Here is a 21,924-nt window from a genome sequence, read left to right as displayed (position 1 = left end):
GTGTGTGTGTGTGTGTGTGTGTGTGTGTGTGTGTGTGTGTGTGTGTGGTGTGATTGAGGGGAGGGACACAATTACAGAGCCGGCTTGCCCTGTTGACCACCACAAAGAATTTTGAAAGCAAGTTCAACAAATAAAGATGGGGTTAACTTCATTATGTTTTTAGGTAGACTATGGATAATTTTTTTACACTAGTCAATAATAAACAAGCTTCAGATCATTCTTTGTTGTTGTTGTTTTAGGTTTTCATTTGTAGATTTAAATTAGTTTCTGTTGCAGTAAGGTTCCAATGGAAGGAAAACGGTGCTTCATGTTTGGTTGAAAGGAAGCGTTCATTATAATTTGTATGACAGGAAAGTGGTTGATGTATTTACTGTGTGTATGTGTATGTTTTTTAACATTATCGGTGAAGTACTGATTACTGTAAAAACAAATGAATCAGAATACAAAACATTAACCGCATAGTATATATGCTTATACACACATATATCTGTGTATATATAAATAAGTGGGAATGTCCTATAACTTGCTTTTTTCACTTAACAGTGTATCATCAATCACTAATGATACTAAAAGAGGGAACAATTAGATATTCAGACAGGCCCCTATTTCTCCTTGGAATGTAAACATTGAACTAACTGGACTACGGAGAGCAGCACTTCGTTCACTAAACTCCAGACTCAAATATATAACCACCAATTCAGCATCTCTATTTGGATGTCCAGTAGACATCTTAGACTTCAAATATCCCCAACTGAACTATTGATATTCTGAAACTATTCTCACCTGTAGTCCCATGTTTAACTGATGGCAGATACATTCTTCCTGCAGTAACTGTCTTTTCAGTCTTTAAGGCCAAATTTCTTAGAGTCATCTTTGATTCTTCATTGTCTCATACCCCATATTCAGTCATTTTTTTATTTAAATTCAATTAGCCAACATATAGTACATCATTAGTCTTAAAGGAGATCTTCTTGGCCCTACTTTCAAAAGGTATTCAGATTCCACATAGTAAGTCAAAGGAAGCATGGCCCTGATGATAAATGGGAGCCCAAGCCTGCCTCCCACCCCACTGCTCTACTTCATCCTTATGCCTCCCTCACCTCCCCGCTCTCCTTGGCCCACCCTCCCCACAGCTCCTTTCCTGTTCCGTTCCATGTGGCAGCAGCCTTCCATTCTTGCTTTCAATTTGTACAGAGCACTTTCATACACACATCTTACTTAAAGTTTAAAACAGCCCTTCAGTGGTTTTCCCATTTACTACCGCCCCCAACTTCGCAGCTTCAAGCAACCATGTTATCATACTCATGCATTCTGTGGGACAGAGTGGGGATGGCTTGTCTCTGCTCTGTGATATCTAGGGCCTCATCCAGCAAGACTTGAAATTTGGGGGTGACTCAGTGGCTGGGGCTAGAATCATCCGAAGGCTTATGCACTAATGTGTCTGTCACCTGGGCTCTGGGCTGGGCTGATGTAAACTGTACGTGGTTTCACCATGTGTTCTGATTTCCTCACAGCATAAAAGTCTCAGCATAGGTAGACTTTTAGCAGGCCTCGGGCACATGCACGTGCTCCAGCCAACAAGGTGAAAGTTGTATTCCCTTTTATGACCCAGCTTCACACTTCTCGTAGCGTCACTTCTGCTGTAGTCTCTTGGTGGAAACAGTCACGAGCCTCCCCTGATTCAAGAGGAGAAATAGACTTCACCACCTGATGAGAGAGTAGCAGAGTCACATTGTAGAAGAGTATGTGAGATTTTGAAAATAGCAATCGTCACCGAGGTTATAATTGTCCTTTGTTTCATAAAGGAGGCACGGAGTTTTGTAAAGAAGCAGTCAGCCCGGGTGGCAAGATTAACAAGGGGAAACTTGAGAAACTACTCCTAGAGATACTATTACAAGGGCTTCCTATTTAGGTCGCTTTTAAGATATTTATTTCAAGCCTTTTAAAAATCCATAATGATATGATATTTGTGCAATTTCTGTGCTGTTCACAAAGGATCCTAATCCAGTCATGAGGAAATGAAGCATAGTCTCTACCTGCCAGATATTGAGATCAACCAAAGACACACTGCGGACTCAGTGGGGCATAAGATCCAGGAGGAGGCCATAGGTCAGGTTAGAGTGGTTCCAGCTTCCTTTTGTTGCCTCCTGGGTGTCACAGCAGTGTTCACATGGGCCACAAGTAGCTGGCCTCCCCTGGGGAGCAGGGGGATAGGCCTTTTTTTCTAGGGAGCTAAGCAGGCACAGTTGTGGGTTCTTTTACCAAAGGTAGGTCACTCAGAAAGTTACAGCGACATTCATTTACATTCAAGCATCCAAATTAAAAACTGCGTTTTACTTAACTTCATCCTATCAAAATTGCTCATACCTCTGGGCTTGTGAGCTTTTGCTGATTTGATCACTTGGTCTGGTGACCATTCAAAGAATGTCTGTGGGCGCCTGGGTGGCTCAGTTGGTTAAGCGACTGCCTTCGGCTCAGGTCATGATCCTGGAGTCCCTGGATCGAGTCCCGCATCGGGCTCCCTGCTCGGCAGGGAGCCTGTTTCTGCCTCTGACCCTCCCCCCTCTCATGTGCTCTCTCTCATTCTCTGTCTCTCAAATAAATAAATAAAATCTTTAAAAAAAAAAAAAAAAAAAGAATGTATACCTAGGCTATATTGGCCAGACAAGAAAATGACCCAGGGATGATCCTGGAATTTCCTCCAGTTGTAGCAGTGTTATAGGTGCTTGAAGATGTTAAAGCTGCATTTAAAAAAATCCCAAAGTAATATTTTTCACTAATTCTCATAGACCTTCCCCTCTATCATTATAAATATAAAACTTTCTCCTTGTGAGATTTGAATTAACTTCACCTTTTACCCATGCGTTTCCTTGCCTTTAGTATTACTGTTTCAGTCTATAATATTTTTACTGTCACAGATTCAGTCCTTAGATTCAATTCAAGATATATATGAAAAGATGAGTGACATACATCATTGTCATCATTATCATTATAAACTTTGTGTCAACGTATAATGTACACACAGAAAAGTAACCAGAGCTTAACTGTATAAGTCAGTGAATTTTCAAGAATTAAATACACTCATTTAACTGCCACCCAGATCGAGAAATAGAACGTTACCAACATCCCAGAAACCTTCCTGCTCATACCCAGTAACTGACTTTCCTCTCCATAGGTGACAGTTTTGCCAGTTTTTAACTTCATACTGAGATTAGATTGTTTTGTTCATCATTATGGTTGTGAGGTTTCCATGCTGTTGCATATAGTAGTTCATTAAGTTTCACTTCTGTGTCATATTCCGCTGTGTAAATATACCACATTTTATTTTTTTTATTTTATTATGTTACGTTAGTCATCATACAATACATCATTAGTTTTTGATGTAGTGATCCACATACCACATTTTATTTATCCATTCTGATCTTGATAGGTATTTGGATTATTTCCCATTTTCAGCTAATATAGACATTTTTATTTTTTTAAAAGATTTTATTTATTTATTTGTCAGAGAGAGAGAGAGAGTGAGAGACAGAGCACAAGCAAGGGGAGCGGCAGGCAGGGAACCCGATGCAGGACTCCATCCCAGGACCCTGGGATCATGACCAGAGCCGAAGAGAGACGCTTAACTGACTGAGCCACCCAGGTGTCCCGACATTTTTAATTTTTTTAGTATACATATGTATACTTCTTTGTTAGGTATATTCCCCGGATTGGGTTTACTAGATCCTAGGGTATGTGTATATTCAGCTATGATATCTGCTGCCAAGTAGTTTGCCAAAGTGATTGTACCAATTCACACTCCCACCAGCAGTGTAGGAGAGGTCTATTTGCTCCACTTCCTTATAAACACTTAAATTAATGTCAGTTTTTAGTCAGTCTTTCCAAGTTTAGCCATTCTGGTAGGTAATAGTAATTATGATTTTGATTTGCATTTCTGTGGTAACTAATGAGGCTGAAAACCTTTAAAAAGTTTTCTTGCCATCTGGATAGCCTTATTTGGGAAGTGTCTATTCAAGTTTCTTGCCCACTATTTAATTGGATTGTTTGTCTTTTTCTAATTGATTTATAAGAGTTTATTATATACTGGTGATTAACAGCAGTTTTTAAAATCTCTTCCTTTATGGCTGATGGCTTTTATGTCTTATTTAAAATATATTTGCCTTCGGGGCGCCTGGGTGGCTCAGATGGTTAAGCGTCTGCCTTCGGCTCAGGTCATGATCCCAGCGTCCCCTGGCTCAGCGGGGAGCCTGCTTCTCCCTCTTCCTCTGCCTCTCTCCCTGCTCATGTTCTCTCTCTCTCTCTCTCTCTCTCTGTATCTCTGTGTCTCAAATGAATAAATAAAATCTTTAAATATATATATACATATATACATATATGTATATATATATATATATTTGCCTTCAGGGCACCTGGCTGGCTCAGTCAGAGGCGCATGTGACTCTTGATCTCGGGGTCATGAGTTTGAGCCCCACATTGGGTGTAGAGATTACTTAAACTTTAAAATATATATTTTATATATGTATGTATATACATATATATATATATATATATATTTGCCTATCCTGAGGTTTCTTCCAGAAGCTTAAAAAACATATTAGTTTAATTCAAAAACATTTATAGTCTACCTTGTTCCACAGAGGATTTGAGACAATTGATATGAATAGTTAGCAAAATATTCTTCCTTTTAGAACAAGATGAATCTTGAAAAAAAATTATATATTCTATAATTACCTCATAGGCCATGCACCAAATAAGCATAGCATATTTAATCTCATTGTCTCTAGAGAATTCATATGCATGTCTTGTTCTTTTCAGTTGGGTTCATTTCAGTTGGAAGCAGGCCTCTGTCAGCAGTTCCCAAATTTTTAGCTTCAATTAATATTTTAGTGTTCTGTTTTTTTCCTCAAATATTTGTTGCCTTTGGCTTTAAAAACTCCATATGATAGGAAAATTAAAATGTGCAAATGCATTTAGTTATTAACTTTGTTCAACATACATTATGTGAAATCAAACCTTTTGGAAGAATGCTTAGGAAGAAATATTTACTGTATATTTACAAGGTAGACTATACCTATAAATACTTATATGTATTCATATGAATATGTTTATGTTTATGAATCCTTCTACATATATAGTGACTCAAGTAAAGAAACTAGCTCCAGAAGCCTTCCAGAGAAACAATTTTCATTATTTTATGATACATATATCTATTTCTTTCTCTTTTTTTAGAGGGCCCGCTCTGTTCTTTTAAATTTGCCAGGGAATAAGAATCCATATTTCCTGTTGTTTGTATTTTCTGATGCTTTGTGGAGTATCTAAAACCTTGACTATAAAATAAGTTATTGGTATGAGAAACTTCTATTTCTTCCCTTGCTTGGTTTCCTTGCTCCTACGTGTCAGGAGGAGGGAGGGGAAATACGGGTTTCCTCAGGCTGCTGGAGAAGTTGAAGGAAGAACAGGAATCTTTCATCCCATCATGTTACCCTGGCTCGAACTGGTCACTATCATGTATGGCTGGGAAATGCCTGGAGTTTTTATAAGTCCATGGCCTCTTGGCTTTACCTCATCTACATAAGTAGTGAAAATAATAAGAAATATAACAATAACATTGAACATTTGTTTTTTACTATACACTATGCTAAGCACTTTATATATTTTATTTTGTGTAATTGTCATAACCCTACAAGTTTGATATTATTTTATCATAATATATGATTATTGTCCTTACTTTTTAGCTAAGAAAACTGAACCTTGTAGAAATGAAGTAGTTCCCTAAGATCACTATGCGAGTAAGTGGCAGAAAAAAACAGGCTTGTGTGAGTCTATAGCCTGTACTCTTTACCACCATCCATGGTAGAAAATCATAGGTTTAGCTGAAATATATCTTTGGTATGGAATCTGGCTGTGCCTTTGTGCTGGTATTATCTCTTCCTCGGTTTCCCCTTCTAACCAAATGTGGTGGCTATTGCCCCAAGAACACACAATGCAACATTTTATTAGAATGAATGGTAATAGGGACCCAGGAGCGATGAGGGTAAATGAAACATTACATTAGCAGTCGGACTGTTCACAGCAGATGACAAAACTGAATTTGTAGAACCATTTACTTTCTAGAAGGGGATCTGCCATACCTCTCAGTTGGCAGAGCGAGGACCTCCCCCCGACGGTGAAAAAGGAGAGCATTCAACTCCACTGTGTCCCACCCAGTCATTGCCTAGAATCTGTTGTTTGTTGACTTATGAGTATCTTTCTTTCACTTTTCTAGGATTGTAGCCGAGAAGGTAAAGGAGGTTCTGTATATGCGGCCCCGGAAGTACATCCACTGCTCCAGCTCGGAAACCACAGAACCTGGCTACATCAACATCATGGAGTTGGCAGCATCTGTGTGTCGCTATGACCTAGACGACATGGACATCTTCTGGCTCCAGGAACTCAATGAAGATCTCGCAGAAATGGGTGAGTTGTTTTCCCACAAGTAAGTTGTTCCTTGTATTGCCTCGTGATTTTTTTTAAGTTGTCAGGACCATTTAACTTGCTTTCATCTTGTGGCTTCTTTTCTTTTCTGGCCTTTTCATTTAGTTTTCTCTTTGATCTTACCTTAATGAGGCATTTCTTGAAATGCATAAATATATTGAAATAGAGCAATAACATTTAAATCTGACCTTTTCTTTCCTTGTTCATGGTGAATAGCACAGATCAGGGATGGCATGTAGGTTTCATAAGATTGTTTTCCAGTTCCAATTGTGAGAGTGGTCATGGCTGATTGGACTTCTGGTTAAGGAGGATTCTGAACCTGGTTCCTGGCTCAGCCCTGAAAAGCACTCTGGTCAGTGGGCAGGGCCAGGGGCAGCAGCATCTCTGCCATCTCTGCCGGCTGGAGGGAAGCTCTGACTTCAGCAGGGGGCAGCACCCCTGCACCTGACAGGTCGGTGTGACCAGCAATGCCTTCATGCGACGCTAGTAATTTTCCTGCCGGAAGAATGGCAGGCTTAGGGCAAAACATCCCCAATGTAGTTCTTAGCTACCTCACTACCTTTAGTGAGTTCTGAAGCTGTCATGCAATTCTTAAAAACTTAAATTAAGCAAAGGCAAGCAAACAAAAAAATCTTGGAAGTAAACATAATAATAGTTTAAAGTAAATGTATGTCCTACAGCACCATACCGGCAATGCTGGGAGATGCTAGGCTGAAAGGAAACTCACTTTATTCTTACACACAGCTCTTTGACCAGTCTTCAGTCTGAGCAGTGTTTAGGTCCAAATAGTCCTATGGAACTATGGGTGGTTTTTAAGTCTCCATATGAGATACAGAGAAGCATACAATTGATTTCATTTTTGTTTGAATCACATTTGTACATCGTTAGTACAAGGATCAATGGTTTTACTTTTCTTCCTTCCCTCCCTTATTTTCCCTCTCTTCCTTTTGAGGTTGGTATCTGAATGCCTATGAATAAAAACATAAAACTGTATTAAATCCAGTTTGGTGTGATGGTGGTAGTTATTCTGTCAGTAACCAGTACTTCTTATTTTTTTAAAACTTTTTAAGCCTTCTCTTACTCTGCCTTCTAAGAGGAAAGAAGGGATATCAACTTAGGGTGCAAACCACAAAGGGAAGAGAATAAAAGACTGACAGAAGGGGAAATCAGAGTATAAGAGCATCATCAAGTGGATTGATGGCTCAGTGTGCAGTTGTATTTATGAACCATATGACATCCGTATACATTATGATCATTACAGGGCTCCCTTCAACATGACACCACCTTATGATAAGGTCCCTTTGGTATTTTGCAGTTAATCCCCTTTGGATGATTTTTTGTAATCAACTTTTTATTGTGGAATAGTCATAGATTTACAGAAAAGTATACATTTAATACAGTTGCCATATGCCCCTAACAGTTTCGGTTTCCCCTAATGTTAATAACATCTCACTTGACCATGGTACATTTGTCAAAGCTAAGGAACCAGCACAGGTACATTACTATTAACTAACTTCTAGACTTTATTGGGATTTCAACAGTTTTTCCACTAATGACCTTTTTCTGTTCCAGGATCCCATCCAGGACACCACATTGCATTTAGGCTTGAAGAGTTTTAAAAGAGGATTGCTTTATCTCAAGTTTTACTCTTTAGAGTAAATTATATTGTAGTAAGGCTTCTAAGAGCTTAAAATAAACTTTTAAAAACATTAAATTAAGCATATTTTTTGGTTCAGATTAAGGAATTTTAAAAATTGAGTACTTACTACATACTGGTCACTATACCTAAGCAGTGTACAAACATTACCTCATCTCAGCCTCACAAGAAATCAGTGAGTTTGTATTATGATGCTTATTTTATAGATAACGAAACTAATCCCTAAAGAGGATAAATAACTTGTCAAGGTTTACATAACCAATATGGGGTCAAGTTGGAATTTGAATCTGAGTGCTCTTACAACCAGACACTGTCCTCTTCCACTCCAGAAAAAAAAAAAAATGTGTAATTTGTCTTGGCTGGTAAAATGAAACATACTACCTGGGTAGTTTTTGCTTTCATAAGTATCTTCAACACTAAAAACGTAGTTTACATGGAATTCCAGAGTTTCTTCATGTATCTTATATAACACATGAAGTGGAATATTTGGGTGAATTTGTTTTGGATCATTTTCAGAATTATTCCTGAGTTTACAAGCTGTTATATATATATATGCTCTCACAAAATCATTAGTCCCCTAAAAAGAAATATGTTTAGTTGTTGCCTGTATCCACATATAAATCTTTTAGTTGGGTTTATTAAGTTTGGAAGACTAAGAAAAATTAAAAGTATAGAAGGAAAGGGAATCAAGAGGCAAAAAAAAGGTAATTTCAGAATTTGCAGTTAGACTTTTGTGGATTCTAATAGATTTCTTTTATATACAGCTGCCATTGGAAGATATTACTGGATATTTTTGGAAGCCAGGTTTAAAAAACAAATTATTTCATATATATAATGACATACACAGTACCTAGAATTTTCTTTTATGACTTAATACCTTTTTGTATGAAAATTTCCTCATATACTCATTAGATATGCTCATTGGGACTAACATGCTAAGAATGAATTATTATTTATGTTCAAATAGTTATGTAATCCTAATTATCTTATTCTGTAAATTAAAGTGTTCAAAATTATAAAGCTCAGTGAAAGTTCACCCTCAGTGGGAATAAGAGAAAACAGAGATTTAGGAGGAGACTGGTTAGGATGTAGACAGAAAATTGTGAAAGGGTCAGTAATACATCTTACAAGGAATGTGGTAAAATGTATTTATCCTTTCATGTGTCACACACTAATATGTGATGATATGTAAATATTAGAATAGCTCTAGTAAAAGATTCTTTGAAATCCGGTTGTTTTAGATCAGGGAAGAGATGGTTTTATCTTTTAGAATCCCTCCATCCCTGCACCGGACTCACCATAGGTGATTTGGGAATGACAGCTGACTGATGGGTTGATTGATTGTTTGTATTTCTGTGCAGGTTGTGGGCCAGTTGATGAGAATCTTATGGAAAAGACAGTAGAAGTCCTGGAACGCCATTGCCATGAAAATATGAACCATGCTATTGAGACAGAGGAAGGGCTAGGCATAGAGTATGATGAAGATGTGATCTGTGATGTGTGCCGGTCTCCAGACAGTGAAGAAGGGAATGATATGGTGTTCTGTGATAAGTGTAACATCTGTGTGCATCAGGTTAGTGAGAGTGGAGACCACCACCTCCCCACGGTCAGCCTTTCTGAAGCTCAGTGATGGTCTCCAGCACCCATATCTGGGTAACAATTTGCATTTAATAAGGATGAAAATAAAGATTTGGCCTGGCTATTCTTCAGTAATTCCTTTAGAAACAATATTTATGATCCCCAAGGTGATTTAATTGCTAACTTTATCCCAGGAGCTAAACTCAGATTTTTATTGTATCCCTTCATACATATGCCAGTGAGTTTGCCTTGTTCAAGACTTTTATAGTCCTCTGGGGAGTCTCCTTGTTGCTTGCCTGGGAGTTTCTCCTTCACCTTTGAATCCCTGTTACATCATCAAGTTACACTCATGGTTAGTAACCTTGATGAGATTATAGTTCCTCCAGGTGGAAGTCCAGACTCTTTATCCTAGCACCCAGAGCCCTCTCCAGTCCTCCCGATATATAACTCCCAGGAAGCTGAGTCTGCTATGCTTTTAAAGATCATAGAATTTTAGGACTGTAAAAGACCATCCCACTCCTCAGTTTTACAAATAATATCAGGAAAGATGAAGTGACTTTACCCAAGCTCTTACAGCTAGTTATTTGTCATCCTTTCTACCACAATGTGTTTTTAATTGCTGCTGCTGCTGCTGCTGCTGCTGCTGCTGCTGCTGATGATGATGATATCAGCATTCTTTTCAGCTCTTTCCTTTTCTTCCCCTCATAAGCCGTATGCTCCAGTGAAATAAGTTTACTTAAGGGGACAGTGATGACTGTTCCTGACACTGTCCTGTCTCCATGTTTTGGCCAGACTCCAATTTAAAATGCTTTCTCCCACCTCCATCTATAAAAAAATCTGTAGCGGGGCGCCTTGGTGGCTCAGTTGGTTAAGCGACTGCCTTCGGCTCAGGTCATGATCCTGGAGTCCCAGGATCAAGTCCTGCATCGGGCTCCCTGCTCGGCAGGGAGTCTGCTTCTCCCTCTGACCCTCCTCCCTCTCATGCTCTCTGTCTCTCATTCTCTCTGTCTCAAATAAATAAATAAAATTTTTTTAAAAATTTAAAAAAAATCTGTAGAACTTTCAAGATTTGATTTAAATCTTTTCTTGAACTCCCCTACCCTAAGTAATTTTTCACTCTTCTGAACCTGTTGTGTGTTTCATTTCTCTCATTAATTTATCTAGCAGATAGGTATGGAACACCATGCCTTGTGCCAGGACTGTGCCACATGCTGAAGACACAGTCAGTGACGACGAGGCAGACATGGTCTTGGCCCCGGGGTCACCAGAGGCCGGTATAGGGGCTACAAGGGTACCGCCCCTTTAGCACAGTGTGCCAGCTGGTTTTGTGGATGGAAGTCCATGCTGCTGAGAGAGTACGTGGGAGGGTTGGGGGTCAGGGACAGCTTCGGAGAAGTGGCATCCAAGCTGACTCTAACTGCCACAAAGAACAGCAGGCAGAGAGGAGAAGCCATTCAGGCAGGGTAGTGAGAATGGGCTAAGTATACGGGAGGCAACTCTGGAGCCATTCAGAGCTGTGGGAGGTGGTGGGGTGGAGTGGAGGAGGATGGAGAGCGAGGGTAGACAGGGATACCGGAGCCACAGGTGACCGGCCTTCGCTGACAGACTAAGGAACTTTGGCTTTGTCCTGTCAACCCTGAAGGCTAGGAGTTGTATTTTAGAAAGGTCATTCTGGCTACAAAATGACTAAAACGATTAGACGCAGTGGAGTGCCTGGCTGGCTCAGTCAGTAGAGCATGTGACTCTTGATCTCGGGGTCATGAATTTGAGCTCCATGTTGGGCATAGAGATTACTTAAAATAATTTTTTAATAAATAAATAAAGCAAAATGATGAGGGTAACGCAGGAGATCGAGAAAAAACAGGGCTTACGACTTCACTTTAATTGCCTGGGCCACCTAACCTAACCCTCTGTATTAAAAGGTACTCAAAATTTTTCTGTGACCAGTTAGATCTTCTTCTTCATTTTACTTGTTTCCTTTGAAAGAGTGAACTTCAAAAATTTATCTTCATTCTACCAATTACTGGCATTTATGTCACACCTTTAGCAAGAGAGGAAATACCATTTAGGTATAAACTTAAATATTTGATAACATATAGGTCCACAGTCTTTCTTCTACCATTCCAGAAATTTCAAAAGCTCTGAAAACTGCAAGGTTTTGCTTAAGTTTGGCACCAAAACTGATTAGGGGCAATACTAGAACTCACCCAATATGGGGCTGTTTATAGTCTTTATCCCATTTTGTATAAATGCTCATATAGTTTGCTAGAATAATACTAATGTATTTGATAAGAGGGTACTGCCCCTGGTCCCATTGGGGTTTAGGTAGTATACCATGTATGTACTTACTACTTTCCTAAGATCTGAGCAATTCTGAATTTCCTTATGTTTCTCACCCTAGGGTTTTCAGATAAATGATTGTAGGCTTGAAGGGAAAATAGTACAAAGGTTATCTGTATATATTTTCAGTATCTGTCCTTCACAGTTGGGACCAAATATTAAGGAATTATTTTCAGATTCCTCGACTAAAAAATGAAATGTAGCTTAATAATTCTCCTCAAAGATGATTTTGTTTTGAAAACATATCCAGTAATGACTATAAATGATGCGCTTTCCTCACGTAGAAAGGGATGACAGTAACACCTGACCAGGCCTTGCAGAATATAAGCTGGTATGTATTAAAGCTGGATGTTGGTACCACATAAAGTTTCATATAAAAGAGATTTCTTCCCAAGTGAGTATAGCCACTTGACTTCTAAAGAGATACTTAGGTTAGAGCTCCCTCTGTTGACTGAAGAGTGACTTAAAATGATTTGGAGGATTTGGTTTACTCCTTAACGGAATCAGGGACATGCTGACATCTGTATTTATTAAACATAATTTTTCTTCCTTACTGCCACCACATTATGTCAAATGTTTGTTCCTCTGTGACTATAACATACTTGTGTCAGTATTTTAGAAGAGAGGTTTACATCAATAGACTTGAGATTTTAACATTAAAAATGTGAAAATTGGGAGCATTCCAAGTCCCTTTGTATATTCCATTTTTGGTTCTTAGCCCAGGTATTGAACACTCAAACTGAGGCCTAAATTAATTTGTCTGAAGGTACATGCTCATAGTTTTTTATATCTGTCATATATATGTTTGGCACTGAGTTTATTAACCCCCTGAAAGTATATGTAGAACATATGTCTGTGCATGTATAGAATTTTCTCAGGAGAGGCCACAGCCTTCATCATGTGGTCTAGAAAAAACTGAGAACTGCTGCTATGCAATACAAGCTCACCATGAATAAGTCTACACAAGGGCTCAGTAAATGATATTCTGCCCAATGGAAGGGCCAGGAGATAAAGGGTATTCCCAGAACCACTGGTTTTTCTTCTGCTGGTCCGAAACAGGTTCTATTTTAGGAGGAAGCTTGCTTTCATTTCCTAGCAAACTTTCTGGACCTCAGAGAAAGAAAACCTTTTGAAGGTCAGGAACCTTATAAAATGATGCCCTACTGTTGTAAGAGCAGCCTGGTTGGAGTTCAGCTTCAGTTCTTGACCTAAATTAATCTGTTCTACCAAACCACCTATTTGATCTCAGCATAGAAAGCATTCCAGATAACTGATGATAAAAGACCTACCCCAGTGACCTTACAGTCTCACTGAGGAGATGAAACATAACAGCTAAAGTAGAGAAGGATACATGTTGCCAACCACGTACCTGATGAGGGAAGCTATATGTTGAGTAGCGGGCAGGGGTCAAGAAGTGGAGCAGACACAGGGGCTCTATGAACTGAGAAGTGAGGTGAGGAACATCAGGCTTTAGATCAGAAGCCAGCAGACTTTTTCTTTGAAGGACCAGGTAGTAAATCTTTTAGACTTTGAGGGCCACATACGGTCTCTGTTACGTATTCTTTTTTTTTAAACATCACTCTAAAAGTATGAAAACCATTCTTAGCTTGTTAGCCTTACCAAACAGGCCTCAAGTAGTAGTTTGCCAACCTGTGGTTTAGACGATGGTGGGGTGAGAGCAGAAGGAATTTCTAGAGGGTCTGTTGCTGTGCAATGGAATAAAATCTTTGTTTTAGTAAGAAGAACATGGCAGCCAAACAGAAGGAGGATTGAAGGTGTGAAGGGGGTGGAAGAGAATTTAAGAATAAATCAATCCAGGCATAACATGATAAGGACTTGGATGGATGGAGCAGTTGTGGTGGGGATGGAGAGGAAGGTCAGAGCCTAAGGGCCACCTCTGTAGGGAGGACTAGCATGCCCCAGGGGCGGTAGACAAAGGGAAGTAGATAATATGAGTACAGGAATTTTGGATCTGGAAGCTGGGAAGCATGGTGGTGATATGGATAGTTTAGGGAAAAGGGGCCAGTTCGGGGGTAACATGATAGTAACCGTTGGAACCTGAATCCAAGCTATGGGTGAACCTCCTGGGGTAGGCACAGATTTTGAAGCTGCCTTGGTGAATCGGTCAGTGGTGGAAAGTATACCAGGCCACATGGGGAGCCAGGTGGCCCCCACGTTTAGTCCTTCATGGTGAGAGTAGAGCAGTAAGGAGGGGAAAGATGGGTGAGATTGGAGGTAGTGAAAAGGAAATCTAGAATGTTTTCCAAACTTATCTCCCCTCCCCCAGTAATTCGTTTATTTGTCCAACTTCATTCCATAAAGGATTTGAAGCAGCTTTCAGAATTCATTATGGAGTATTGTGATTAGTCTAATATTCTATTCAATTCAGGATTCATTCACAAGTCCCTTTTTCTTCAACCCAAGCAAGTAATTGCTGTGATTTGCTGAGTGCTTTTTATGCACCAGGCTCTGTTAGGCTCTTTGAACATTAGCTCATTTGCTGTTCAGAAGTTTCATTCTGTTTCCTTTTTAACACTTTTTTCTTGATTACAACAGTGCATGACATGTAGAAGTTATTCAATAAATATATGACTGATAAGTATAATACATAATCATTGAAGAAACTTTAGAAAACAGAGGCAAAAAAGGAAAAAAGTATGTAATCCCCAAACTCAGATAACAGTTGGGCCAGCCTTTGTATATATTTCCTTCTAGTCTTATTCTTTTGTCCTTAAAGTCAGTTCTCATAGACAGACATGCTGATCTTAGAACAGATGCTGGAAGTTGCCCTTTTTTTGAGTGTTTTAAAATTACTAAATCCCAGATATGAGCTTGTTGGGCCTTATTTGCCTCCTTCTCCTGAAAGCGGAGGGTACTCTGTGACTGTGTACCAGAGCAGACATCATTCCTGGTGAGAAGATGCTAACCATTCTCCCCTCTCCTCCTCGTGCCTCCAGGCCTGCTACGGCATCCTCAAGGTCCCAGAAGGCAGCTGGCTGTGTCGTTCCTGCGTCCTGGGCATTCATCCGCAATGTCTGCTATGTCCAAAGAAAGGGGGGGCCATGAAAACTACCAGGACAGGGACTAAATGGGCTCATGTCAGCTGTGCCCTGTGGATTCCAGAGGTAAGAACTCATCCAGGCCTGTGAGCCCGTTTGCTCCAGGAGGCCCCTGTTTCCCACAACATGCAGACTGGCTTGGGCTTCGTGGAGATGCTTCATGCCTGCCCATGGTTCTGAGGTGATAGGGCTTCTACCTGAGCTCCCTCACATCCTTCTCAGATGCAAGTGAGCATGTAAGCCTGTGCTGATTCACTTACAGGTGGTGATACCAGTGCTACTCGGTAAGTTTGTATGAGAAGAGAGGCACAAAAGACCAGGATGTGAGCAGATTTGTTTAAGGTGAAACTTACTTAAAATACCAAATACGAAGTGCCCAGTTTCATGAATTTTTACACCTATCTATAACCACAACCCAGACCAAGACCTGGAACACCCCAGAAATAGACATAGAGCACCCCAGAAGGATCCCTCATACCCACTTTCCAGTCCCTATCGGGGCCCCTATTTACCATTGCGATTGCTATCACTATAGATTAGCTTAGTCTGGTTTTGAATTTCATATAAATGAAATCATACAGTATGCACTCTTTTCTGTCTGCCTAGCACTCCTTGTTGTAGTGTGTGTCAACACGCATTCATTTCTATTACTGAGTAGTATGCTATTGTATGGATATACCATGATTTATTTATCCATTCTTTGATGGGCATTTCAGTTGCTTCCAGTGTTAGGCTATTCCAAATAAAGTGAGCAATAGTTCTTTCGCCCACTATAATGGTTGCCCTTTGATTTTTGAAGCTCTTTTCAGAGCTTGGACTCAACGTTTGTCTAAGAGCTGCTTCATTCAAAACTCCATCCCTCATTATTTAATCTGGTCCTTCAGTTGCTGATATTTTATAAGGGGCTGTGTGCGCACTAAGTTGATTAAAGAGAGTGTCCAAACATTACTTGTCCTTCTTATGGCTGCCTTTTTTTTTTTTTAACCTATTTGAACATCCCACTCACATCCTCTTTCCCCAACCCCTATCCAAGCCAGCAAATTTGTTGGGCAGTTTAACTGTAGGGCAAGAGAGACTTTAGAATTCAGTAGCTGATGACACTGTATCGGTAATTCATTCCCCTTTTAAAACTTCCCTGGCTTTATTCTTGTTAATGGCAGTTCCAGGGGAGTTAACTATTTAACAGTCGAGCTCAAGCTCACAGAGTCAAACTGTCCATGATAAATACTATGGTATTCTTATGGACAGAGAAGTGTTTTTTACAATATTTGAGTAATGGTTTCTTTTTCATACTAAGAATATCCAGCTTATAGACTGACATGAACTCTCGGGTTTCTGGCCTGAGAGTGACTGGTTTCCTGCAACAAACGCTCAGCTAATAGAGCAGGCTTTTTTAGCATGAATTTAGAATATGGCTCCGGAAGAGTCCTTTAGAAATAAAAGAGGCTTTCTTTTTTTTTTAATTTTTATTTATTCACTTGAGACACAGAGATACAGATAGAGAGAGCACGAGCAGGGGGAGAGGCAGAGGGAAAGGGAAAGCAGGCTCCCCGATGAGCCAGGAGCCCAACGTGGGACTCGATCCCAAGACCTTGGGATCATGACCTGAGCTGAAGGCAGACGCTTAACCATCTGAGCCACCCAGGCGCCCCTAAAAGAAGCTTTTTTATCTGTTGACTTTGTCTTAGGGTTTTTAGTACCTTTTGAGTTGCTCAGGATCGCTCTGATCTTTCTACTGTTGGTTTCTTGATGTAGGTAGAACTTGTACTAGTTTAACTAGCTTTATTCAATAGTCCTTCACTCTTTTTTTAAAGTTGTGGCTCTCTTAGAAACTCATGTACACATTTGTAAGAGAGCGGGAGAACACTTTTTACCAGAAGTTGCCTAACCCCTTATTTTCATATGGAAAAAAATGTTTTCCATCTCTTTTTAAAGCCTGCCTTCCTTTCAGTACTCTCCCAAAGACTGATTTCACTTTGAAGCTACTTTGGCTGAAAGAGTAGAGCAAACTGTTAATAGTTACACGATTTAAAAGACTGGGGTTTGAAAATGTTATCATCCTCATCCTTCCTCCTTATGTGCTGCAACCTCTTCATTACCCAGATTGCTGCTACTTTCCAGCAGTATCATGTTTCTTGGTAAACTGAACTGAAAGACTTGTCACTGCCTGTTTTTTTATCCTTAGTCAATTAAATGACAAGGCATATGGCACCATCTCTAACATATAATAGATACTAGATTTTGTGAATTTTAATTCCTTTCCTTAGTGGCTTTCTTTGGTTCTGAAGTAAAGTATAGATATCTTGGATTCATTAAGGTAACCATGCTCCATCTCCACTCCTGCCCTCTCATTCTGTATATGAATCATTTACATTACTGGGAATGATCGAAGGTCTGAGCAGTGGCAAGGGACAGGTTTCATTTATTCTTGGTTCCATAGTAACCTTAAGAGATGTGGCTCACCTCATTGTTTTGATGTTCTGAGCTTCATGCAGTATCATTTGTGGTTTGCGAAAGGTACTTCTGGAATGCCTTGTTGCCTCTGCCTTATGGTGGTGTTTTATTTGTAGGTCAGCATTGCTTGTCCGGAGAGGATGGAACCAATCACAAAGGTCTCCCACATCCCACCCAGTCGATGGGCCTTAGTCTGCAACCTGTGCAAGTTGAAGACAGGGGCTTGTATTCAGGTAAGTCACCAAGGCCACCACTGAATTGGCCAGACTCAACTTGCCAGTGACAGCCGCCTCGTAACCGAAAGTTTACTTGGGAGGCCTCCCACTCACTCCTAGGGCTCTGCCATTGTACAGACCATTCCAGAAGCCATTTTTTTAGACATTGCCTCTGGACGCTTCAGCCTACTCTTTTCATCCATAGTGGTAGTTAATTTCCATCCTTTGCTGTCAGATCTCTGATGAATTAGGTGAGTTCTGAAGCTAGATGATACCATCCTGGGTGGAAACAAGCCATAACTCTTAAAACAACCAGGCCCGTGTTCCTGTGCAGCTCACCCACCAACTATGGATGGACTCAGGTTCCAGGATGATTTAACCAGTGACTCTGTTGCTGGACTAAGGACAACTCATTTTGGTAGGGAAAGATGCATCTAAATGTAGAAATCCTGGTAGATAGGTTTGAGAGTCACTCTCACAGACAGATTTGTTGTATATGGTAGTACAAGTAGAGTTTTCAGAGATGTCTGGGGTACAGGAATACAGCTGCATGAAGTGGAAGCAGCTGCTGGTGCCCCCAGCAGTGACAGTGGAGGGTGGGGTGGATGAGATTGCCAGAGGCCAGTTACCTCCGGCAAAGGCAGAAGGGTTGACCCTTCTACACTCCAGGCCTCCTGCATAGGAGCTACAGGTTGGTTAGAGTTAGAATTGCAAGCTAAGGTTCTTCACAGAAAAGGAGCCATATGATGTCATCACTTAGGGACAGTGGCTCTGGGTGTTTCCTGAGGTTTCTTGCGGTCTGGCTCATCTTGTAGATTTCTTGCTGCAGACCTGGGATCAGCCACTCCTCCAAGTAAACCTGGTTCTTTTACTGAGAAATGGTATTTAAAGAACACAATCTGGACCCCAAAGACCCTTTTAATTTCTGAAATTCATTTTTTACATGTGACAGAATTGGATACTTTGTCCTGCCTTTTTTCTAACTTTTTTTTCTGCTGATATTATTTAAGGACAGCCGTTGCAAAGGAAAACAATTTAAGGGAACACTAATCCCACAGGATCTACTAACTTTAATGCATTGCCTGTTTAGGTTTTCCTAAGTTCTGTCCTGGTTGCCCCTCATATGTGAGCCCCTTGGAGACCAAGGTTGTGCATCATTCTTCCTTGGATTTCCCCTAGCAGAAAGGGGAGTGCCTGCCCATTGTCAGTGCTCAGTTAGTGTTTATTGAATAAATATATCCATATTTAATTGTATCATAGATTTGTTTATAATATTCATTCTCCCCACTAAAAAAATGAAATATTTTCCATGTTTTTATAATTATTAGCCATTTAAAAAATTTTTTTAAGTTATCTCTATGCCCAGCGTGGGGCTCAAACAACCAACCCCAAGATCAAGAGTCATATGCTCCACCAACTGAGCCAGCCAGGCGCCCCATTATTAGCCATTTTATAATAGCACATTGAACTTATATCCTTTAATTTACTTACTTTCATTGTAGTACCTGCATTTTTCTCCCTATCTTTCCTGTTTTAAAGGAGGATTTTTTAGAATAGTTAATAACTGGCAGCATGACTGTGGTGAAAGAAAACACTGGCCTTGATCTTAGCAGACTTGAGTTGGCATTACAGCCCCACGTTACCACAGTCTGCCACACTGTCTGAGTTATTATCTGAGATTTATCTTCCTTAGTAGACTGTAAGCTCAGACTGTTTCATCCTTAGATCCCCCACACCCGTGACATGGCAGACAGACAGTGAATATTAGATTGATGGATGGATGAACAGATGGATGGAGGAAGCATTCTGGAGTAGGTTTTTCATCTGCAGGGCAATGGTTCTTACTTTTATTACTTAGAGCTTAGAGTCTGCATTTTGTAAAGATCATACCAAATTAAGACTCTTAAATTTTTTATTATAAAGAATTACGTTTATTCAACAAATATTTGAGTGCCTAATCGTGTGCCAGGCACTGTTCTAGGCACTTGGGATTTATCAGCAAGCCAACAAAGAACCTTGTGCCGTGGAACTTAGGTTTGAGTTGGGAGAAATAGGGAATAAGGAATAGATACTAAACGGTGCATGCGAAAATGGGAAGTGCTATAGAAAGGAAAAATGTGGAGTACGGTCAGAAGGTGGGGAGTGTGGGGCAGGGGGCATGCATTACAGGTTTAAAATAGAGTGGTCAGAGTAGGACTCATGGTAGAGGCGACATTTGAGGAAGGACTTGAAGGTAAGAGAAAACAATGCAGATATTTCAGGTAAAAATATTCCCAGCAGAGGGATCAGCCGATGATCGGAGATAGGAGTGTGTCTGGCCTGTTTGAGTGGCAAGAAAGAGGCTAATGAGGCTAGAAAGGAGTGAGTGAGAAGAGAGTATCAGAGAGCTCATATGGGAACTTGACTGGTTAAGGCAGGGGTTGGCAGTTTTTTTTCTGTAAACGGCCAGAGAGTAAATATTTTAGGCTTTACAGGTCCTACAGGCTGTGACGCAACTACTCAGCTCTGCCTTGAGCACAGAGACAGCACCGGCAGTACTTAAGCAAGTGAACGTGGCTGTGTTCCAGTTAAACTCTGTGGACTCTAAACTTTCAGTTTCATATTAGTTCATTAGTAGTCTTCTTTTTATTTTTTATGTCATTTAAAAATGTAAAAACATCCTTAGTTCCCATTCTTAGCTCTTGGGCCACACAAAAACAGACACAGCTGCCGCATTTGGTCTGTGGGCCATAGTCTGCCAGCCCCTGGTGTGGGGCTTCCAGGGCCATTATGAGATCTTTTGTTTTTGCTCTCAGTTTAAAAAGGGGGAGCCACTGACAGGGTTTGAGCAGGCAAGTGACATGATTTGACTTGTGTTTTTAAGGGATCACTCTGTAGAATATGATGTCTAATATTCGCTTCAAAATAATCTGGGGGCAGGGTACTGTGGGGGTTAAAGATGAAACAAGATTGGTCATACATTAATTCCTATTGAAGCTGGCTGATGGGTATATGGGGGTCATGATTAGTATTCTCTGTGCTGTTATATAGGTTTTTAAATTTCCATAGTAAACAGTTAAACAAACAAAAATAAGCTCTGGCTGCTGTATTTAGAATAGACGGGGGAGGGAAGGTTAGAAACAGGAAAAGCAGTTAGGAGGCTATTCTAGTAATCCTTGTGAGATGGTGGTGGCTTTGACTGGAGTTAGTAGCTGTGGAGGCAGTGAAAAGTGATTAGATTCTGGGTGAATGTTGAAGGTGGAGCCAATAGGGATTGACTGTGAATCAGATATGAGGTGGGAGAGAAAGATAGCAGTTGGGGATGCCTCCAGGTTTGGGGCCCAAACAGTGGGAAGGATGAAGTTGCCATAAACCCAACAGAGAAATCTGCAGAAGAACAGATTTGGGGCAAGAGATGATGAGTTCAGTTTTAGACATTTATGTTTGAGATGTCTATCCGACATCCTAGTGGTAATGCCAAGCTGGCAAGTATCTGTGTGAGTTTGGAGTTTGGGAGAAGTCCTGGACTGCAGACATGCATTTGGGAGCCATTGGCCTAGAGATGGCTTTGGCCTGGACTGGGTAGGGTCACCGAGTGAGTGAGTGTGGATAGAGAGGAGAACAGTACCGAGCACTAGGCCTGGAAGCATTGCAACATGAAGAAGTCCAGCAGAATAGGAAGAAGCAGCAGGAGGAGACTGGGAAGAAGCCAGAAGGAAGACAGGAGGAAAACCGAGAGTGTGTAGCAGCCTAGACATCAAGAGAAGAAAGCATTTCAAGGAGAAGGAAAAGATCAGTGGTGTAAAGATGCAGCTGAAGTAGGAGGAGGACTAGAGATTGACCCCTGAATTTAGCAGTGTGATTATTGGTAATTGGGAGGAACCGTTTCAGTGCAGTAGTGAATGCAAAAGCTACATTGCCAATGGTCAGGACAAAGAAAGGGAGTAGGAACAGTTCAAAAAAGTGAGGTAAAGAGGTCTTGTCTTTAAGATGGTAGAAATACCAAATATGTGTGTACACGTGTTAGCACATAGAACATCGCAGTGTGCATGAAAGGGAGTGATCCAGTGGAAAGGAAGAACTGCTGGAGTGAGGTTTTCAGTAGGTGAGAGAGGGTGGGGTAAAGCGTGCAATGAGGGGGTGGCCTTGGGCAGGAGCACTGATAGTT

At 40.5% G+C, this 21,924-nt stretch overlaps 1 protein-coding gene across 1 annotated transcript in view; it reads left to right on the top strand.

The window, feature by feature from the left end:
* Window positions 1-21,924, top strand: part of JADE3 (jade family PHD finger 3) — a 59,367-nt gene that overhangs the window by 25,853 nt on the left and 11,590 nt on the right. The window contains exons 4-7 of the mRNA XM_021679189.1: window positions 6,266-6,456; window positions 9,493-9,704; window positions 15,007-15,174; window positions 17,679-17,795. Of these exons, the coding sequence (XP_021534864.1) occupies window positions 6,266-6,456; window positions 9,493-9,704; window positions 15,007-15,174; window positions 17,679-17,795 (688 nt within the window). The remainder of the gene's footprint in view (window positions 1-6,265; window positions 6,457-9,492; window positions 9,705-15,006; window positions 15,175-17,678; window positions 17,796-21,924) is intronic.

This window comes from Neomonachus schauinslandi, chromosome X, assembly GCF_002201575.2.
Source record: "Neomonachus schauinslandi chromosome X, ASM220157v2, whole genome shotgun sequence".
Taxonomy (NCBI): domain Eukaryota; kingdom Metazoa; phylum Chordata; class Mammalia; order Carnivora; family Phocidae; genus Neomonachus; species Neomonachus schauinslandi.
Note: the sequence above shows the minus strand (reverse complement) of the source record. Positions and strands in the feature narration are given on the sequence as shown.